At 41.8% G+C, this 20,079-nt stretch overlaps 1 protein-coding gene across 4 annotated transcripts in view; it reads left to right on the top strand.

Annotated features, from left to right (window-relative positions):
- Positions 1-19,141, top strand: part of ELMO1 (engulfment and cell motility 1) — a 525,693-nt gene extending 506,552 nt beyond the window's left edge. For all 4 annotated transcript variants that reach the window (XM_038557346.1, XM_038557348.1, XM_038557347.1 and 1 more), the window contains 3 exons: positions 2,959-3,041; positions 12,085-12,162; positions 17,749-19,141. In XM_038557346.1, coding sequence (XP_038413274.1) covers positions 2,959-3,041; positions 12,085-12,162; positions 17,749-17,949 — 362 coding nt within the window. In that variant the 3' untranslated portion in view covers positions 17,950-19,141. The remainder of the gene's footprint in view (positions 1-2,958; positions 3,042-12,084; positions 12,163-17,748) is intronic.
- Positions 19,142-20,079: the final 938 nt, after the last annotated feature.

Here is a 20,079-nt window from a genome sequence, read left to right as displayed (position 1 = left end):
AAATAGGGAGAAGTCATGACTAAGCGAGAGAGCATAGAGTAGAAGAAAAAACAGTCCCAACTCTGTCCCCCACTAACTACGTGACATTGCATCATTTATTTCTTCTCTGTAGGCTTCAGCCTGAAAAAAGATTGAAAGGAATGAATGCCCCAAGGATTTAGAGTGGGATGTAGGGTGCCAGCAAGGACCCTTTTATTTCTCATATCTCCGGGTACCACTTCTTTAAACTGCTCCCACATTTAAAAAAAAAAAGTCTAATGGAAACACTAGCCTGACTTTGAAGTAATCAATAGCCCTCTCCTGCCTCCTCAGAGTGTAGATTCAAGGGACATGAGTCTGATTCTGCTCATGGGAATAGAAAGGATGGCATTCTAGCCCTTCTGATGCCTAATCTTCCAGTACATCTAGAGACAAACTATGCAAACAGCAACCTTTAAAAGCCACAGTGTATTTTTAGAATTTTGTGTTTCCTCTTAGCCATAATCCTGTGAGTAATACAGCAGCTTGTCTCCTTGACAGGGGACAATACATATAAAAAACAGAATATGTACTGCCACAAGCATGGTGGAAAAGTTCCTTTTCTCCCCTGAAGCCTTCTCATTAGAGATTCTGAAGACTACTCCCACTGTAGACTTTTGTGTTACTCTTGTCGGGTTCCATATGATGGGTTTTCAAAGCCAAAGGGTAACTTAGTATTTATAGATTGTAGAAACTCTTTCTAGTTCGTTGACCATGTTATATATTATACAACAAAAGATTTCCGCAAGGTACTTGTGACTCAAACTCCATCTGAAGCTTGAGAAGGCTTTTGAATTGGTAGGTTAACTCTTTCGCAAATTCACTTCCACGGTGGATGTTCAATTGAAAAGTAAACACAGAGTCAACCCAACTTCTGAAAGTGCCCAAATGTCCCCCTCCTGGGGTAGTGATGAGGCAACCAGATTGACCACTGAGGAGAACAGGGCTGATTATTGGTTATAAAAATGAATTTCAGGAGAGCTGAAGTCAGCCGGTTGTGGTCACAAGTAGGTCCAGGAATTATAGAGACCATCTATAGGAAGATGCCAAATCAGAGGGGCAGGAAAAGCATCCAAGGTAAAAAGGATGATGTCCCTCAAGGTAGGCTGCATTGCTGCAGTATGCTGCTGGAACAAACAGCTCCAGATCTCAATGGCTTATGACAAGAGTTTCTCACCCACGTTGTATAACTGACATGGGCTGTGAAAGGACTGCGCCACACCAATGGCTGCTATGCCATCCCACATCTGTGCCATCTGGATGGAAAGTGTAGCCTGTTCAGTTTCTGACGAGAGGCTGATGGATGTGGACTTTTTACTGCCTCCTTCAAGAAGACACATGCATGCTGCTGCCTCTCACATTTCACCGGCCAGACCTAATCAGGGGGCCCAACCTAACTGCATAGACTGCTGGGAAGTATAGTCTTCCAATGCCCAGAAAGGGAGGAAGACCAGATATCGGTCAGCACAAGTAACATCTGCCCATGCAATCTAGAATCAGGACTGCAAGATGAAGGAGTGGATGGGGGAACAGAGAGCAGGGAGGATGTGCAGAGATTATGGGAAGGGTTCATTACAACCCCACTTCTATCCAGGGTTAGAGAAAGCTCTAGGGCTCTCAACAGATTTGAACAAGATCTTAGCAATTGTAGGGAACCTGGAAAATGTTAGCTTTTCCAGGGTCTTCCTGTGGTATCATTTTGATATTCTATATGTTTCATCATTTCATCTTCATCTAAATCTCTCCCCTACAACCCAATTCCTCAGTAAAGGTATATGAACTTTAATTATGAAATCTCTTATTATCTTCTTCATTAGGGGAATCTAAGGCATTGATTACTCAAAGTTTCTGCAGATCCTAAGTTCACAATGCCTTGTGGGCCTAAAAGACTAGGGATTGGAGAGGAACAGGTGATTTCACAGTTTTTTAAAGTGTGGTTCCAAACCATCTTACTGCCTTTTCTCTCTCAGATGATCTTGGCAAAAAGTTTCCAATGCTCAAACCTGTCCATGTCTTTTATCTTCCTCCTAAGTCCTGAGTAAGACATGAGATAACATCATTTTATCTAACTACATTATTCTCAGGATCTCTAAGATTAATACCAGCTACCATTTCCCTATCAGAAAAGAATGTTCCCTTTCTTTAATTGAGTTTACTTTTGTTGTCTGTAAAATAGAGATTAAAAATATGCCTGCCTCACAAAGTTGCCATGAGAATCAACAAGATGGGGGATGCTTGGGTGGTTGAGCATCTGCCTTCAGCTCAGGGCATGATCCTGGGGTCCTGGGATCCAGTCCCATATCGGGCTCCCTGCATGGAGCCTGCTTCTCCCTCTGCCTGTGTCTCTGCCTCTCTCTGTGTGTCTCTCATGAATAAATAAATTTAAGAAAAAAATAACAAGATGATAGAGAGCTGGAATTTGGAGAGTGAGTGTTCAGATCCGGATTCATTTTTTTTGTGGTAAGGTTGCTTCTCCTTGTTATCCAACACTCAGAAGCTAATAGATGCAGGTACTGTAGCAAGAGATACCAGTGTGTGTGAAGCACCTGGCATTGTTCCTGGCAGCAGCGGTTCTTCCGTATTATCAGTATCAGTACTGCTAGTAGTAGTATCATTACTGCTGATTCTGATACCATTACTTTTACACAACAATGATGGGTTTTCTTAGGATTTGTTTTAGTGAACCAAATTCTGCTTGTGAACGTAGATTTTTTTTTCTTCCCAGGGATGCTTTTTAGTAAAATATAAGAATCAATTTTAGTTTCTGGTCCTGGGATTTTGCCTTTTTCTCTTTCTCTTTTTACCTTTTTTCTTTTCTCTTGTTGCAGTAGTTTCCAGGAATGACAGCTGTGCCCACAGACACCGTGCTCACCCCTGCTTCTTTACTGACATCTCAGCTTTCCCATGGTGTAGTGACTTTCATTTTCTTATGAATTGCAGTGCCGGTGGCAGATATCAAAGCTGTGGTGACGGGGAAGGACTGCCCTCATATGAAAGAGAAAGGTGCCCTTAAACAAAACAAGGTATGATTTCCAAAGTTCTTGCAAATAGTGTTATCTGCACCGTGCATTCAGCGATGGTAGGGGGCCCATCCCTGTGTTAGTAACAGTGTGCGTGTGTGTGCGCATGTGCTTGCATGCATGCATCTGCATGTGCTGTTGCATGTCACTTAGCTCTCCTTTTCCCTTCTCTGACTGCTTTTATATCCCTTAGCCTTATACTTTCACTGATCACTTCAGAACCCCCACCTCTTCCGTTTTCTCCCTTCCTGTCTCCTAACAACCTTCGGGATGGCTGTCTTCACCCACTATTGTCACCCAAGCTTTCTCTGCTCATCTTCATCCATTCTCTGGGGCTCTCCTAGCCTCCCATTTATATTCATGTTGTCTCCTCCCTGACTTCCACCCCAATCTCTTCCATTTTACCTCCTTCGGTAGCCTCTCTGGAGTCTCTGTGAATCCTGAGAAAGGCAGATACCAGAACACTCAAAACATTTTAGACAATTTAAGGGCCTGATAGTCTTCAGCATCATGGAAAGTATTATTAAATAACTCAAAATCAGCTTAAGGGAGAAAATTTCCCCCAACGTGAATATTGCATAAATTCTCTTCATATCACAGTATCTTTCATCTTCCCCTCCTGGTTTACCAACCAACTGTTCATCATAACAGCCTGTTCCATACCAGAGGGTATGGCAGGAGGCACCATTTGAAAAGATGGAAGAATTTCCTTTGCCCCCAGTCTGGAGGTATTTGCCCTTGGAAGGCCACGAGGGAGCCAATTCTTTGTTTCTACCTCTCAGCATCTTGTGATACATAGTACCCATCCATAAACAAAATTATCTAGATTGATCTGGGTGCTCTAGCCACCTTGGTACCAAAAATATCACATAGATCAGTTGTACTGTAAAAGTACTATTTATGAAGGTAAAGGGAAGCGGATACAGCCAAGAAGGCCGATAACAAGATCACTGCTTCCTAAGTCACGTAAATATAACTCACCTCAACTCGATGTGAATTCCTTCTTTGTCAAGCCTGTCACAGCATCATCAGATGATGCGCTTAACTGACAAACATAATGATATAAGGGCATGCTTCAGAGTCTGTGGGTCAACTGTTACACAGCATTTCTTTCTTTTTCATGATATGGGAAACAGGGATTGTACCACTCCTCAGATTTCAGAGGAGCATCCTTAACTGAATGAAGGTTCCCAGTCTTCATGGTTTGCCTCTCCTACCACCTGATATCAGAGCACAATCTCAGGGACTACTGTCTCTGCTCATTTCCAGCACTGGCTCAGCTCTGTCCCATGGTTACATAACACTTGGAGCTGAACAGGAAACAATGTGAGGAAATTGGCAGAAACAAGACTTTATAACCCAGAGAAGGCCAGGAAGGGTGTAGTTGGCAGCAAAACAGACTGCCAGGACTCATGCACTCTGAGTAGGGATAGAGAAGATAATGTAAAATATGTGTGGAGAGACTGGTTTCAGTCCCAACGTGGAAGGCACTTGGGAATTGTCACTCCTGTCCTTACAGTAAGAAGAAACTGAATAAAGTAATAGTCAACAATTTTCTTGGATCTACTAGGAACTGAGGTCACAGGGCAAATCACCACCCCGGAATCTGGAGAGTCAAGTGCATCCAGAGAGTCACAGCCAGATCTGCTCACCTGAGCAGAATCCACTGGAACTATAAATTATAGGATCACTTAAATGACAATTCTGATTAATTGCTGAAGGCTGAGTGTGGGCTAGTGTGAAGGTGAGAAACTCAGGGTTTCAGTTTTCTGGGGGGCATGCTTTCATGGGCTTTTCAACCAGTAACCCTAGCAGATTCCCACAGTGAAGAACTGAAAAGGACTACCCTTCATGTCTCTGGCAGGGGAAAAGGAGGAGAAATCATGACATATGCCAGAGACTTCCCCATAACAAAGTTCTGTTTTGCAGACCCGTTTCCTATCTAGGGGAAGAGAATTTATCCCATTTTATCTCATTTTAGCCTTCTGTCTCAACTGTGGGGTTGGGGGTGGAAGAGACATAGTCAACAACAGTCAGAGCCTCAAGGAAATTGATAGGAAACTCTACAGCCAGAGAAAAAGGGAGGAGTAGGAGGGGAAGGGGAAGGCTATACCATTTGAGAAGGTGACAGCTGCAAGATATAGAGTCCCTAAAAGATAAAGGTTTAATTGGTAAATTATAGAATCCAATCCCTCACCCAAATCCTACCACCACACCCATATCCTATCCTACCGCCACACAACCTATTATCCAAGATAATAACATTGGATTAGGGCTGAAAGATCTGCCAGACATACACTCTCTCTGAGGAGGAATACTTAGGGAAGCCCACTTGTTCTCAATAGAGAAGGCAAAAAGAGGGATACTAGAGGAATTTGAAGCCTCTGGCACTTAAAGCTTCAGTAAATATTAAACATATTGCAATTCCATGCCAGATTAACATAAATCATCACCATAAGGGTCTATATATATCACTTCTTATTGCCTGACACAACATGTCTGGATCTCAACAAAAAATTACACGCCTGCCAAAAAGCAAGAAAAAACAGCCTGAAGAAACAAAGCAGTCATCATAACCAGACTCCATTATGACACAGACTCTGGAATTATCAGTTTAAAATAACTAGATTATAAGTGTCTTAGACTCTAATGGAAAAAAGACACAACCTGAACAGATGGGCAATGTAAGCAAAAAGATGGAAACTCTAGAAACGAATCAAAAGGAAAGGCTATAAATAAAAACACTGTCACAGAAGTGAAGGATGTTTCTACTCGGCTTATCAGTAGACTTGACATGGCCAAGGAAAGGATTAGTGGCTTAAAGATGAGTCAACAGAAACTTCTAAACAAAATCATAAGGAGGGAAAAAATGGAAACCTCAAAGAACTGGGAGATAATTGCAAAAAGTATAACATATGTATAATCAGAATACCAGAAGAAAAAAAGAATGGGGCAAAAGAATATTAAAGCAAGAATGGCTAAGGACAGTCCAATATTAATAACCCACACAAAACCACACATCCAGGAAGTTTAAAGGACACTAAGCAGGACAAATATGCAAAAAAAAAAAAAAAAAAAAAAAACCACAACACTTAGGCATATCATATTCCAACTACAGAAAACCAAAGACAAAGAACTGAGAGGAGAAATTCACAAATCTATCATTATATCAGGATTTCAGTACCCGTCTGTCAGTAATTGATAGATGAAGCAGACAGAAAATCAATAAAGATATTGATGACTTAGAACAGCACCATCAGTCAACTTGATCTAATTAACATTAATAGGAAATCCACCTGACAATAGCAGAATACACATTCTAATGAAACAAGAGACATTCACTGGATAGACTACATTCTGGGCCATGAAATATACCCTAACAAATTTAAAAGAACAGCAATCATACAAAATACATTTTCAGGCCAGAGTGGAGTTAAGTTAGAAATCAGTAACAGAAAGATAGCTGGGAAATCTCCCCAAATATTTGGAAATTTAAGAATACACTTGTATATAACCCATAGTTCAGAAGTCTCAAGAGAAATTACAAAATAAACAGAGTTAAAATATAAGATCAAGATGTGGGGGATGGGGCAAAAGCAATGTTGGAGGGAAACTTGTAACATTAAACACATATATATTAGAAAAGAAGAAAGATTTAAAAATCAATAAAGTTTCTACCTTACCAAACTGGAGAAGAGCAATCTAAGCCTAAAGCAAAGAGAAGAAAAGAAATAATTAATATTAAAGTTGAAATCGATGAAACTGAAAACAGAGAAAATAAACAAAAGCAAAACTTGGTTTTGGAAGATATTAATAAGACAGTTAAACATCCAGCCTGACTAACCAAAAAAAAAAAAAAAAAGAGAGAGAGAGAGAAAGAGAAGAAGATACAAGTTGCCAATATCAAAACAGGTGTGGAGATGATCTCATTTGAGCATATGATATGTGTGGGTGCAATGTGGCCTTCCTGTGTCAGACTCCTCCCCTTAGATGAGATCAACAAAACAGAGTAAATGATATTTTCCAATCTATTTTGTTTTTTTTTTTTTTTTGCCATGCATGGTATTCATGGAAAATTGGATGGATGGATGGATGGATGGATGGATGGATGGATGGATGGATGGATGGAGAAATAAATGGGGCACACTGCTATAGCCACATATATAAGAGAGCAAATAGAGGCTATTTCCTAACATTCACTGGTCAAGATGTTCCAGTCACCTCCAGCTCTTCCAGGCTACCTTGAGGCCTGAGAAAAGCAGTATCTCTGCTAGCCTGTCTCTTTCATTGCATACACATGAAGATTGTTTGTCTTGCGGTGTCTATAGTGTTCATACACCTGGTTTATCAGGCAAAACATCAAAAGGCAGAAGGGAAACCCATGGTTCTAAGAATTTCCTTCCTCAATCCCCCATACCCACACCCCTTCTCCTAATACTCCACAGGCCTGCTGTTCCCTACCTCTGGGACTTCTGGTAGAAAAGGAGAGACCTGCAGCTTAAAAGGAAAGCTGACCAAAATGTGTCCACAGGAGGTCTGTTAGTACATGGTAGTGGGCAGTAACCAAGGTGTGTTATTGGCTCTTCAGACAGTTTTTCCAATTAGAGGGTAGTTTCTCACATCTTGCGCCATGGGACTTTTGGTTAGCTTAAACACTAAGCAGGACAAACTGACACATTAGGATCCATAAGGGAAATACTTCGCTAATAGCAATACGTGGGTAACTGATGCACTTCTCACTCCTTCAACATCTGATATGCTGGGCACTGTCCAAGGTCCTGGGACTAGAAAAAAGAAAGGAACTGATCTAACCAGATCTTACTGATATAGGTAGGTATATATCTGACATAGCAGAAGCTTCCATCTCACGATGTCCTAGAATCCAGCTTTTATTTTTCCAGTGTGATTTATGAACCAGAAATAAGAAGCAGATTAAACTAGAAGCTAATGCTCTAACATCAGCTTGAAAACCCTGGTCTTAACCCAAAAGGCTTTTATTGAGATTTACTTCATTCATCACTTGTATTCATAAGAGATTGAGTATCTTCTTTCTACCAGGTCTATGCCAGGAGCTAGGAATTCAGAGATAAACATGACCTGGCCCCTGGCCCTAGGAGTCTAGTAGATACAAGACTTATATGCCAACATGCAATGATAATCCAATGTTGTCTATGTCCTGGAACATTTAAATACAGGGAGAGCCCGGGAGACATGAAGAGAGGCTCTCAGAGGAATTGAAAAGGAATTGCTAAGGGAGGGGAGAAAGAGGAAGACTTTCTAGGAGGGGGAAGGAGTATGTGAAAAGGCACAAGGTCCTTCCACCATATGAAAGAACATCCTCTGTTCTTTGAGAGTGATTGAGAATCACTGAGTTCAGAGTATAGGATTGAGAAACAAAGACAGAGAAGGCAAAGGACCCAGAGAAGAAAATGGGTTGGGGAACAATTGGCTGATAAGGCTAAGATAGAGTGGGGCCAGAAAGTTACAGCTGCCTGAAGAGGGCAGTATCCTCTACTAGTATATACTACATGAATGGGTAATTTTTGCCTTCTAAAACAGAAACTCAAACTCCCAGACCTATAGATGAGCAGCAGTGTTTTATAGCTATGAAATCTACTGCTATGTCTATGGCTATATTTAGCACATGCACATGCCAAGTTATGTCTTGTGTCTTTGCCCTCCAAGATGACCTGAATAAATGGTGGAGAACCAACATAGTTCAAGTGAGTGCTGGAAAAAATGCCCAAATGAGACCTGTCACCTCAAAACAATGGCAGCCAGCACTGTATACTGAATACATGTCCTATGAAATTCTGCTCTTATATTCAGTCTGTCATTTTGATCCCTGGAAAATGGCAGTCCCCAAAACAAGATGTCATCCATGCCCAAAATTTCTCTGAGCCTCCCCTGACCCAACATGCCTTGTCACTGGTCATAAGCCCAAGAGTTGAAGATGGGGTCAGAGGCCCTAGTGCATGCTGGTTTGGTGGGTAGAGGGGGGAATTCAGATTCTCCTGCCCCCTGTTTCAGAATTCTCCCATCCCAGGCCTTCCTCCACCTACTGAGAGATGTGAATTAATGAAATAGAGGATGAAAATAGGAACTCCTGAACATAATCTTTCACTGAATCAAATCCAGAGGGGAAAAAAGGACTGTGAGTAGCAAAGCCCCAGAGCATCAGATGTCTGAATGTTGTGGAGTGTGACAAAGCCCCTGAGGGGGACACTGCCCCAGATCCATGACTGCCACTCTCCCACCTCCTGGCACCTCTATCCCTCACAGACAGTTTGGACAGGTGGCAGCTTTCTGGAGTGTTAGTCTGAGAGGTGCCATCGCTCCCAGCTCTGTAGCCTGTGTGTTCGAAGTGCTGAAGAGCTGACCTCCACCAGTGACTCAATGACAACAAGCCAGAGACGTCAATAAAACTCATTATAGGCGATAGCAGCCTTTAATGCAGGCATGTGGTTCAGAGAATTAATTCCTCCCACCCCTCCCAGGCAGCTTTGGTGAAATGAAAGTGGGGATTGACATTCTCACGAATTTCCTATTTCCTGCCTGTGTTTATCAGGAATCTAGGTCATGACGACTCCACTCATTCACGTCCTCACTGGTTTGTGCCTTAGGAGGGCAGAGCCCAACATGTGCAGGCCCCATCATTTCTTTTCCTTCTCTGGGCCTCTGCAGAAGAGAAAATGTCACAAGGACAATCACACTGACACTCTGGCCTCAGGTGACTTCAGCACCTAGTCAAGAGGCTGAGTCTGGGCTCTGATGGTGTTCACACTGGCTGTGGTTAGCAAGGGGATGATTCACATGACTGCCTAAGAGGAGTACCAGTTGTCCAGTGTCAGCCCAGAAATGCATTCCTGAATTTTACCTTTTCCTAGTGACCTCTGACGGTCACCTTAGGCTGTCACCATATACTGACTGGTCATTCATAAGCAAAGCCCGGTCCTCACCTTTCTTCCCAGTCTCTCAATCATGAGTCAGGGAGTTTTCCTGATAAATGACACTAAGATTAGTACAAAATCATTTATATCAATGTGCCTAATCTAAAAACAATTTTTTATGAATTTATGAGATTGGAGCTTAACATTTTATTGAAAATAAACTGTTACATTTTTTAAAGAAAAAAATAATCACCTATGATCCCAGCCCCTTAACATTAATTTTAATTTCTCATTATTTGCCTTCAGTCTCTGTCCACAGGTAGACATTGTTCATAATTGTGATCTGCATGTAAATAATGTTCATTTCCCCTTTTTTATCAAATCTTCATAACTATCATACTGAATGTCTGGCTGAATAAATTTCTCTGCTAATTCATGATTTATTTAACGGTTCACCCAAATTGGGGAAGACATTTATTTAGTTCATATTATGTTCTTCAGGTGATGATGTATACAGCATTCACTTGCTTTCAATTTTCTAGGAATAATCCCAGGAATGGGATCCCAGGCTCTTAATATGGATTGCCTGACTGTTTTTTTTTTTTTTTTTAAAGATGATCCAATTTATGATGTCACCTATAGGGCCCATGACAAACAAAACACTCAAGAGAGATGTCAAATTTAATGGAGAAAATGTTTTTGTTTTATTAGTTTTGGTGAACTTTTTTTTTTTTTTTAATATTATTGATCTTCACTGGGCGGGCAGGCCTGAATAGAGGCCTACAGTAGAAGTAATGAAGATGAGGAGAGAGGTAGTTTTACAGGGTAGCTCCCATTCCTGCCTCAGCATTCTTTCCTTTAATTGTCCCTATTTCTGGCAGAGTGAGGAGGCCATAAGAGTTTAAGATACCGTCTGGGCTCAGAGCAAGAGCCCCTCCCTCTTAATGAGGGGACAGCTGGAGGCAAGTTAGACACAGAGGAACCTCACAAGAACCCAAACAGCTAGATGTTTGATTGTGTCAGGAAAGGTATCCAGTTAATGCTAGGCCTTCATAGTTCCCCTGGCAAAGATTCTTTAGCCCATTTGAAATTCTGAAATCTGGAAGCATTGACTTTATCTCTGCCTTCCCTCTTTCTCGGTCATTCTTGCTGTGAGTTACTGGTCAAAGGCAAATCCCCTGACAAATGTTAGGCAAAGAATGATGTGGAAAGATCTACCTTCCTAAGAAATTACACAATATTTGTGTTTTGTAACAATGCAGTGCGAGTTACACAATATTTGTGTGTTGTAACAATGCAATGTGGGTTCACTTGGCCCCTTCCCTCCAGATTAGGAGCTTTTAGGGTGTTGAGATGAGCCATGACTCTCATCTTCCAAAGGTTGTATCCTGCTGACTGCTCAAACCAAAGAACAATCATTGTACCCAATAATGTACAGCACATAATTTGAGAAGTCTATTAAAACGTACGTTAGACATGACCCTGAATGTCTCAGCCAATGTCCATACAGCTACAATGAAAGGACAGTGTCACTTAGTCCTTGGCCCTTTGGGTCTGACTCATACCTGCATTCAGTAGACGCTCACCAATGAATGAATGTAGCATTGGGCCCTTGATTCTCCTTTCTATTCTTCAGCCTCTAGATAATATCTAAGTTTTATGTAGCCTTTGCTGTATAGAACTTCAGAGATCAAAGGACCTAAAGATAATGAGTTGACTCGCAAGCCTCATTGGCTCCCATGTAGCTTCCATGTTTTAGGAAGTTCATACCCCTATGGACATTGGGGGTGATCAAAGATAGAACAGCCCTTAACTCCTGGAAGGGAGATGCTGAAGAAAGAAGAGTGGCATGGCTTTGGAGTTATATGGCTTTGGACAATCATTTCCTTCTCCAAGCTCCTTCCCATCAAAGAGGAACACTCAGACTTGCTACAAGGACTATCTTGAGAATTAAATGATCTGGTTATATAGACTTCCCCGGAATAGAAGGACATGTTCTGTGAACAAAACAAAACAAACAAAAAATACTCCTTCCTCCCATCAGCTCACCACTGCCCCTCATGTCTACATATTCTATGTTCAGTCCACAGCCATTTTTAACCGCAGAACAATGTTCCCATTTTCCTTAAGACGGTGTTTTCTCTGATCCCTTGTAGGAGGTGCTTGAACTTGCTTTCTCCATCTTGTATGACTCAAACTGCCAGCTGAACTTCATAGCTCCTGACAAGCACGAGGTAAGGGTCTCACTGGGGTTAATTTGTGAGACAGTGTCACTTTTTTTCTTCTAAAAAACAAGCCAGAGAGAAGTATTGGAAAGAAATTTCATTTCAAAAAAGCCTGCCTAAGAAAAATCATAGACAAAGGATTTAGAATAGAATGGAAACTCCTTTTAAAACTGCCAGTTATAACAGGTTCAACCTCTTACTGTCTTGACCAAGAGTTCATGGTAAAGAAAGAATGTACAAATGCTTCACACTCAGCAAGGGCATAACTGTCAACCCTGAGGAAGAATCGGCCCTGATGAAGCTTTGGTTTTCATTGAGAATTAAAATTTTAGTCAGGATCTTCCCAAGATAAACTTGTCTCTGTTCTTTAAAACATTTGATGAAGTAGGTTTTCTTCCATGTTTCTTTAAGTTATTTTAAGAGATTTGGGGCTGTCTCTGCTGTTGGAATTTTATTTTTGAGATGGTTCTATTCCTTTTTGACATCTTGTTATATGTATAATTTGTTTTTCTTCTTGAAGCATGCCTGTCAGCTATATTTAAAATATTTAGCATAGATCTAGGAAAATGTATTTGTAAGGTGAAATAGCATCTATGGTTGATGTAACTCGTTCTCTTGTAAACGAGAACCTAACATTATGCTTGAAACTCTTATTTTTAGATGATACCATTCAAATTTTTGTTTTGCATGTGGTTGCATAAACAGCTTTTAGAAAAGAAGGGAGCATTTTAATAGAATCTGACTTTTGTTTCCCATTTCCCCTAGGAGACTCTGCTCATTTAGAAGTTATTCAGTATCTGCTTTTCACTGGTTTTAAAGCTTTTGAATAAAATTGTACATCCCAAAGAGAGAGGAAAGATTAGATGCAAATCCTGCATTTAGAATGGTGCTTAAATGTAATTCTGTGTTACTTGACATTTAGTTTGCAAAAGGGTATGACTTTGTCTTCATCTTTCTGAAAATAGATACTGAGGCCTACCGTTTCTCTTTTTAAATAAAATTGCTGTTACACGCAGGCAGGCCACCATATTTAAGAGGTATACGGCTGTATGGCAAACTATTTAGAAAGTAGAACTGTGGATGTTATTTAAATCTGGGCAAGGCTGTTTTCTCCAGTGTGCGTTCATTCCAGATAAGGATAAATGTTCTCAGACTGCCAAATTTTTATTTGTCACTGCCACTTTTTATTGATATAGTGAAGAGGAAAATGCCATATACCTGTGAATACTTTTAATTTCCTTGGATCTCTTTCATATGTATTACCTCGATTTGCATAATCACTCAATAAAATAGGAAGTTCTGTTACAGATAATCTTCATTTATCAAATAAGGAGAAAGACCTCTGAAAACCAAATACTTCAACATTTAGTAAAGATAATAGTAATTGCGAACTAGCCTGGATTCCTCTGTGCCAGTAACCATTCCATGTCTTATGTACTTCACCTAATCTTCATCATACTGCTGAGAGAAACAAACTATTATTATGCCCATTTGATAAAGGAGGGAAACGAGTCACAAAGAGGTTAAGACTCTTGTCCAAGGTCAAACAAGTGGTAAGTAATAGAGCTGGAATTCCAACCGTGGAGCCTTGCTTCAGAAACCCGGTCTCCTTGGCCCCAATACCATGTATACAGCATGGGAGGCAGGAAACAGGATCCAACCTCCCTACTTCCTGCCAGTGCCTGCCCCCCAGTGTCAGCAGTTAATCACGTCAGGGCCAAAGTGACGCCATCTATACCTGAACCCAGTTGCCTCCCCTCTAGATTCTTAGCAAAGCAAATCCAGATACATCAGTTGCTTGTAAATATTCCCGTGTACATCTCTAAATAATGGCATCCCTTTGAAACCAACTACAATACCAATGATCACACCCGATTTTTTTAACATTTTGATACCAGCAAGGGTAGTCAGTTTTCAGACTTCTCCACTTGTCTCCTTGGTGTGTTTTATTTCTTTGATACTTGGTTCAAATCAGAATCCAAATAAGATCCATGCATAGCAATTGGTCAACATGTTTCTTCAGTTTCCTTGAGATCATAGGTTCCTCTTTCCTGCTCTCTCTCTCTCTCTCTCTCTCCCTCCCTTGGGAGCATCTGCTTGTGCTTTTTTTTCTCCTTGCAATTTATTCATTGAAAAAAAAAAAAAAACAGGTCATCTGTCTGGTGACCTTGCTGAGAGTCTAAGATTTTGCTGATTATAATTATGTGTATTAGTTTACTGTGGCCACTGTCACAAATTACCACGAATTTAGTGGCTTAAAACAACATAAATGTATTACCTTACAATTCCAGAGGTCAGAAGTCTAATGCAGGCCTTTTCCAGGCTAAAATCAAAGTACTGGCAGGGCTGAATTCCTTTCTGGAGGATCTAGGGGAAAATCCGTTTCCTCGCCCTTTGCACTGCTAGAGGCCACAAGGCATCCCGTGGCCACGGTGTACATTCATCCAACAGTGGCGATTGAATCTCCACACCGCCTCATTCCACCCTCCTCCTCCATAGTTGAAACTCCCTCTCTTTCCCTTCTGTCACTCACTCCTAGCCTGTTTCCCTCTTCCACTTTTAAGCACCCTTGTGATCACATTAGTCCCACCTGGACAATCCCAGATGACCTTCCTGTTTGCAGGTCAGCTGATTAGCAATTTAAATTCCCTTTGCCATGCACCCTAACATACTCCCAGGCCCCAGGGATTAGGACACGATCTCCTTTAAAAGGAGGGAATTCTTCTGCCTACCGCCACCTGCGCTTTATTTCGCATGGTTTTCTGTCTCCCATATTTCCTATTAAGTGGCAATTAGAGGATTAATCTAATGGAGGCCCAACTTTAAGCAACAGTGGTGTTGTATTCTTCCGTGGTGTCTGGTTTTCTCTCTTTGGGGGATGTTAGCAGCCACTGATTATTATTGCCCAGATCCTTGGCCCCATTCGACATTGAAAAGATTGATATCTCAGTTTTATCATTTCTTCTTCATTTATTAGTGGGAAACTGGCCTCATCTTTGCAGTTACACAATTTATATGTAATGGGCAGAATAAATATTTGATTCTCTTTGTCAGTCTTCAAAGTCATGCGCATCTTCCAAGTGAGAACAATGAGGTGGTTTTGGTGTTTGAGTATCATTATGAAGTAATGGATTTAAAAATATTTGTGTTTTAGTGGGTTGCAGTATCTAAACTGTTCTATCTAGGGGGATCCCTGAGTGGCTCAGCAGTTTAGCACCTGCCTTTGGCCCAGGGCATGATCCTGGAGACCCAGGATCAAGTCACATATCAGGCTCCCTACAGGGAGCCTGCTTCTCCCTCTGCCTGTGTCTCTGCCTCTCTCTCTCTATGTCTCTCATGAATAAATAAATAAAATATTTTTAAAAATAAATAAATAAACTGTCCTATCTAGAGAAAGTAGGAGCATCTTCTGGTTGGCTTCTGAGTCCTATTGACATGATACCAGATGTCTTTGACAATATGCAGTCACATTCTACTATGACAAAATATTCCAGGCTCATCTTGCATGTTTCGTGAATTTTCTCTGGGGAGCCTTGGTCCCTTTTGGTAGAAAATGGTATTTAGCAACTAGAATCTGGGCATTAGGTGTGCTTACTATTACTTGGTTAGTCATTATGTTTAGTTTTTTTATGGACAAAGCTAGGAGTTAACATCATTTCTTTAAAGACAAAATACATTCAAAGTTCATTTTGATACTGCCAACTCAGATTCAGGAGTACAGAGTTTTTATTTATTGGTTGGTGTACTTTTTAATGAAATTTTCTGCACCTGCTGTTTCTCAAAAGAAAGGCACCACGAAAGTGTTCCTGTGGGTTAAATTAATCTGTACTAGGAAGCTGGCCAGGCCTGGAATGGCTATACAAAAAACAGTAATCCAGTACTAAGGGATTTACAATGAAACAGCGTTTGAGCTGGAAGAGACCTCAGAGGGCATGGAGTTCAGTGGTCCCCATATCTGGAAGTATATCAGAGTTATCTGGAGGCTTTTATAAGTAAAATTTACTCAACCCACAATCTGCAAGATCAGGATCTCCAGGGTAGAACCTTAGTATCTATCTTTATGAAGGTTATTTATGTGGAAACAAGTGTTTAGATGAGTTCAGAATCTGTCTAACATATTCATGAGGACATTAATATTTCCAGATGTCTGTTAGCATTCAACTGATGTTTAAATGGGTTATATGCTTTGGCAGAGATCACACAAACAAGGCAAAGTTCTACACTTCAGGGCTGTACTACTCAGATATATACCCTCATAATATACTCATGGTGCATCCCCTCAGCTTAAAAAGTGGTGCCACTGATGTGCATCATGGTGAGATTTCCAGATCATTGTGACTTATGATTTGTAAAGTACTTGCAGTCCTGTAATACATTTTATTTTAAGATCTGCTATTATATTCTGGAACCTAATCCAGGTAACCATCGTACAAAGATCAGACTAAGTACAGGGCCTGGAATTGTAATGTGGCCCAGTGAGGGCAGGAGAGGGGGGAATCTAGGGCACATTCCAGAAAGAAGACTAGTCTGACAGTAAGAGCAGAGCAAATGCTATCACAGAGGTCCTATATAGGACTAGGATATCCTAAAAGGTAAGCAGATCACAGCATCTAGAATGCAGGCAATTTTCTTAGATGCTGACAGCAGAAGCTACTTCTGACACCAGGTACTATGGCTCTGATACCCTCATAACCCAGGTTACAGCTTCTCGGAGGGGAAAATGACAAGAGCAAAGTGGGTCCTGAGATAAACAAGGTACATTTTCTTTCCTCGAGGAATTCATTGTCTCCTGGAGAAACAAAGGCATGGTCAGTTTTAATGAGAAAGGAAGAACCAAATTCTTAGCTGGGGGCTCTGGAGGACTTTCCAAGTTGGGCGACGCCCCTAGGAACCAGGTTTCCCAGACCCAGAGGAGAAAAAAAAACCTGGAAACTAGAGACTCAGAGAGAAGAGAGAGGGAGGTAGCCCACCTCCCATGAAGATCAACCAATAATTGTAGCCTTGTTCACCAGACATTGGGCAGCAAAACATTATTTCCTAGCCCTTTTGCTGAGAAATGCCAAGGCGGAACTACCATTGGTAATACTCCTCGGGGTGGGAGTGGCTTGTCATCATGAGTGTTAGAATCAGATTGGAGAGGCAGAAATTAGCCACTAAACCAGGAACCATGCTTGGAGTCAGGAAAGAAGCAAGCTTGACCTAATGCTGAGTCTAGGCGTGTTGGGATATAGCCTACCAATTGCTTAAAATCAGACTCATAGGTAGGATGTTAGAGGTTTGTGAGGTCATGCAGAACTCGGATCTTTTTGCTGTTACATAAGAAGGTATTATTTGCACAGAAGAGTGCAGGCACTAGAGTCAGATTGCCTGAGTTCAAATCCCACCCACTCCCCAAGCCACCAAGTTCCTTGGTTTCTCGGTGCCTTGGTCCTCTTATCTGCAAAACAGAGAGGAAAACACAAGTGTCAACTTTATTAAATGATGCTATAGGCAGAGCACATAGCACGCAGCCTAGCGCACATTGAGTAATCATCGTTAACCACTGTCACCATTCTTGTCGTGAGTAGTTACCCTTGTCACCTCCTTTTCCACCAGTACTGTATCTGGACGGACGGACTGAATGCGCTGCTGGGGAAGGATATGATGAGTGAGCTGACCCGGAATGATTTGGACACCCTGCTCAGCATGGAAATCAAGCTCCGCCTCCTTGACCTGGAAAACATTCAGATCCCTGACGCACCTCCACCCATCCCCAAGGAGCCCAGCAACTATGACTTCGTCTATGACTGTAACTGAAGTGGCCGGGCCCGGAAGCGCCCCCTCCAAAACTGGAAAATCTAGCTAATGGGAGAGAAGAATGAAAACACACCCACGCCTTGGAACCCTCTCGCGGTAAAGAGAAGCTGTGGGTCAACACTCTCTTTGGCCTCGCCTCTACCCCCAACATTCTTCTGCCCCTCCCTGGCATCTTGCTCACTGCCCTGATTCTGTTTCTAGACTCCATTGCTTTAGGTCACTTCCCACTGCTGCAGTCTACTGGTGGGAGCAGAGCAAAACCCACCGCCAGTAAGAGAGCCAAAGGGGCCCTTCCATCCTAACCCCCAGCAGGCATATCCTCCCTCCCTGGAGGGTGCAAGCCAGTAGCACCAGACTGCCCCAAAACCTGCCCATCAGACCGAAGGGAGTGTCCCAATGCTTGTGTCTGGAAGAAACAGCCTAGCTGCTGGAGAAAACCAAACACCACCTCCTTATTCCCTTTCTCTCTAGAGTCCGCTCACACCACCAGTTCCATGTGAATTGAAATCCGCTTTCCAGTCCCTTCTTTCCTCCATGCAGGCCTTTGCCTTGTGCTGTTCTGCTCTGGTTCCAAGAGCAGCAGCAGCAGCCTCGTTCTAGCTGTGGCCGGCACCGGGTCTCCCGGACACAGTCCCAGGTCCCATGCCCACTCCACGTCTGCACTGTGACCGTGGCCAACCTTCTTTCCTCGCCAGCTAGTCTTGGGTGTCCTCTCTCTGCCCCAACCCACACCTGCCTTCTTCATGCCTCACACCCTTCCAGCCCCTTAGCTGAAAGCACAATTGGTGAAATCAGTCGTCATCCCCATCTCTAATATACTAAACCTAAATGCCTCTGTGGCAGGCGGCCCCTCTCTACGGGTTTGGTGTTACCTTCTCCTGGGGGTTCTGCTACAACACAGGCTCCGCAGGATGGTCAAGCTGTCAGACATCCAAGTTTACATCATTGTAATTATTACAAGTATTGACAATTTGCAAGGGTTTGGGGTTGGTTGTTTTGTTTTGTTTTGCTTTGTTTTTGTACAAAAGAGTCTAACATTTTTTTGCCAAACAGATATATATTTAATGAAAAGAAGAGATACATAAATGTGTGTACTTTCAAGGTTTTTTTTTTTTAATTATTTTAATCCTAAACATCTTCCTGAGAATAACATTCCCTTATACATGCTGTGGAATAAAATTAATTGTGATGAGTTGCTGTTTTGATTTGGTGACTTAGGGACTTGCTGCTCAGTCATTAGCGTCACTTGTGAGCTTGTCAGACACATCTTTGGCCCTACCCCAGACCCGCAGAATCAGGTGATCCGCATGCACATTAACTCTTGAGAAGCCTGGCCTTAGGGGACTCAACCATTGCCCGGTCACCATACACTCAGAGCATCAGTAAAGAACGTTACTTCTAAAGACCATCTCAACTCATGGAGAAGATTTTCACGTAGTGAAAGACCTACTATGTGAAAATCTGACCATGTATATTACACTGTCACCTCCTAACTGGGACTCTCCTCTTTTCTTTTTTTCTTCCTTACCATTTTATAATGTACAGAACTGACCAAATTAAACACATCACACTTTGAGGGAGCACATTTAGCAATAAAAAAGAATGCAAACCCATAGACCAGGAATAAATTAAGTCAAAGCTAAATAAATCTAACTATGAATTAATAAGATATGGGTCAGAGCCCAGCAAAAGATTTTTCTGAGGTCAGTTCCATTGGAGGAGTATCTGGATCGTAAATTCTGAGGGCTGCAAGGGATGTCAGAAAGGTCCAAGCATGCAAATTAAGCATGGTTGCAGCACAAGCCACTCTGGACTCACCACAGAAGTGTTAGATGCCTTCAGGTCACTGCTCTTTACCGTCATCAAAATGTGCAATTACAGATTGACTTGAGTGGAGATGACATGGTCCAGAGCCCTCCATAAATTGCAGGGAAAAAATCCTTTATAATCCATATGAATTCACAGGCGATTATGCTTCCCATCAGAGCACTCACACCTGACTGTCAAGTCAATGCATCCTTTATCATTAAGTTTTAATGACGTTAACCCATATGTCCTCCTTGTCGGGAGTGCTTATTGATCTACCCACCATCATGATGCAATGACAAATGTTAGGTAAAAGAAAGTAGA

Source organism: Canis lupus, chromosome 14 (assembly GCF_011100685.1).
Source record: "Canis lupus familiaris isolate Mischka breed German Shepherd chromosome 14, alternate assembly UU_Cfam_GSD_1.0, whole genome shotgun sequence".
Classification (NCBI taxonomy): Eukaryota; Metazoa; Chordata; class Mammalia; order Carnivora; family Canidae; genus Canis; species Canis lupus.
Note: the sequence above shows the minus strand (reverse complement) of the source record. Positions and strands in the feature narration are given on the sequence as shown.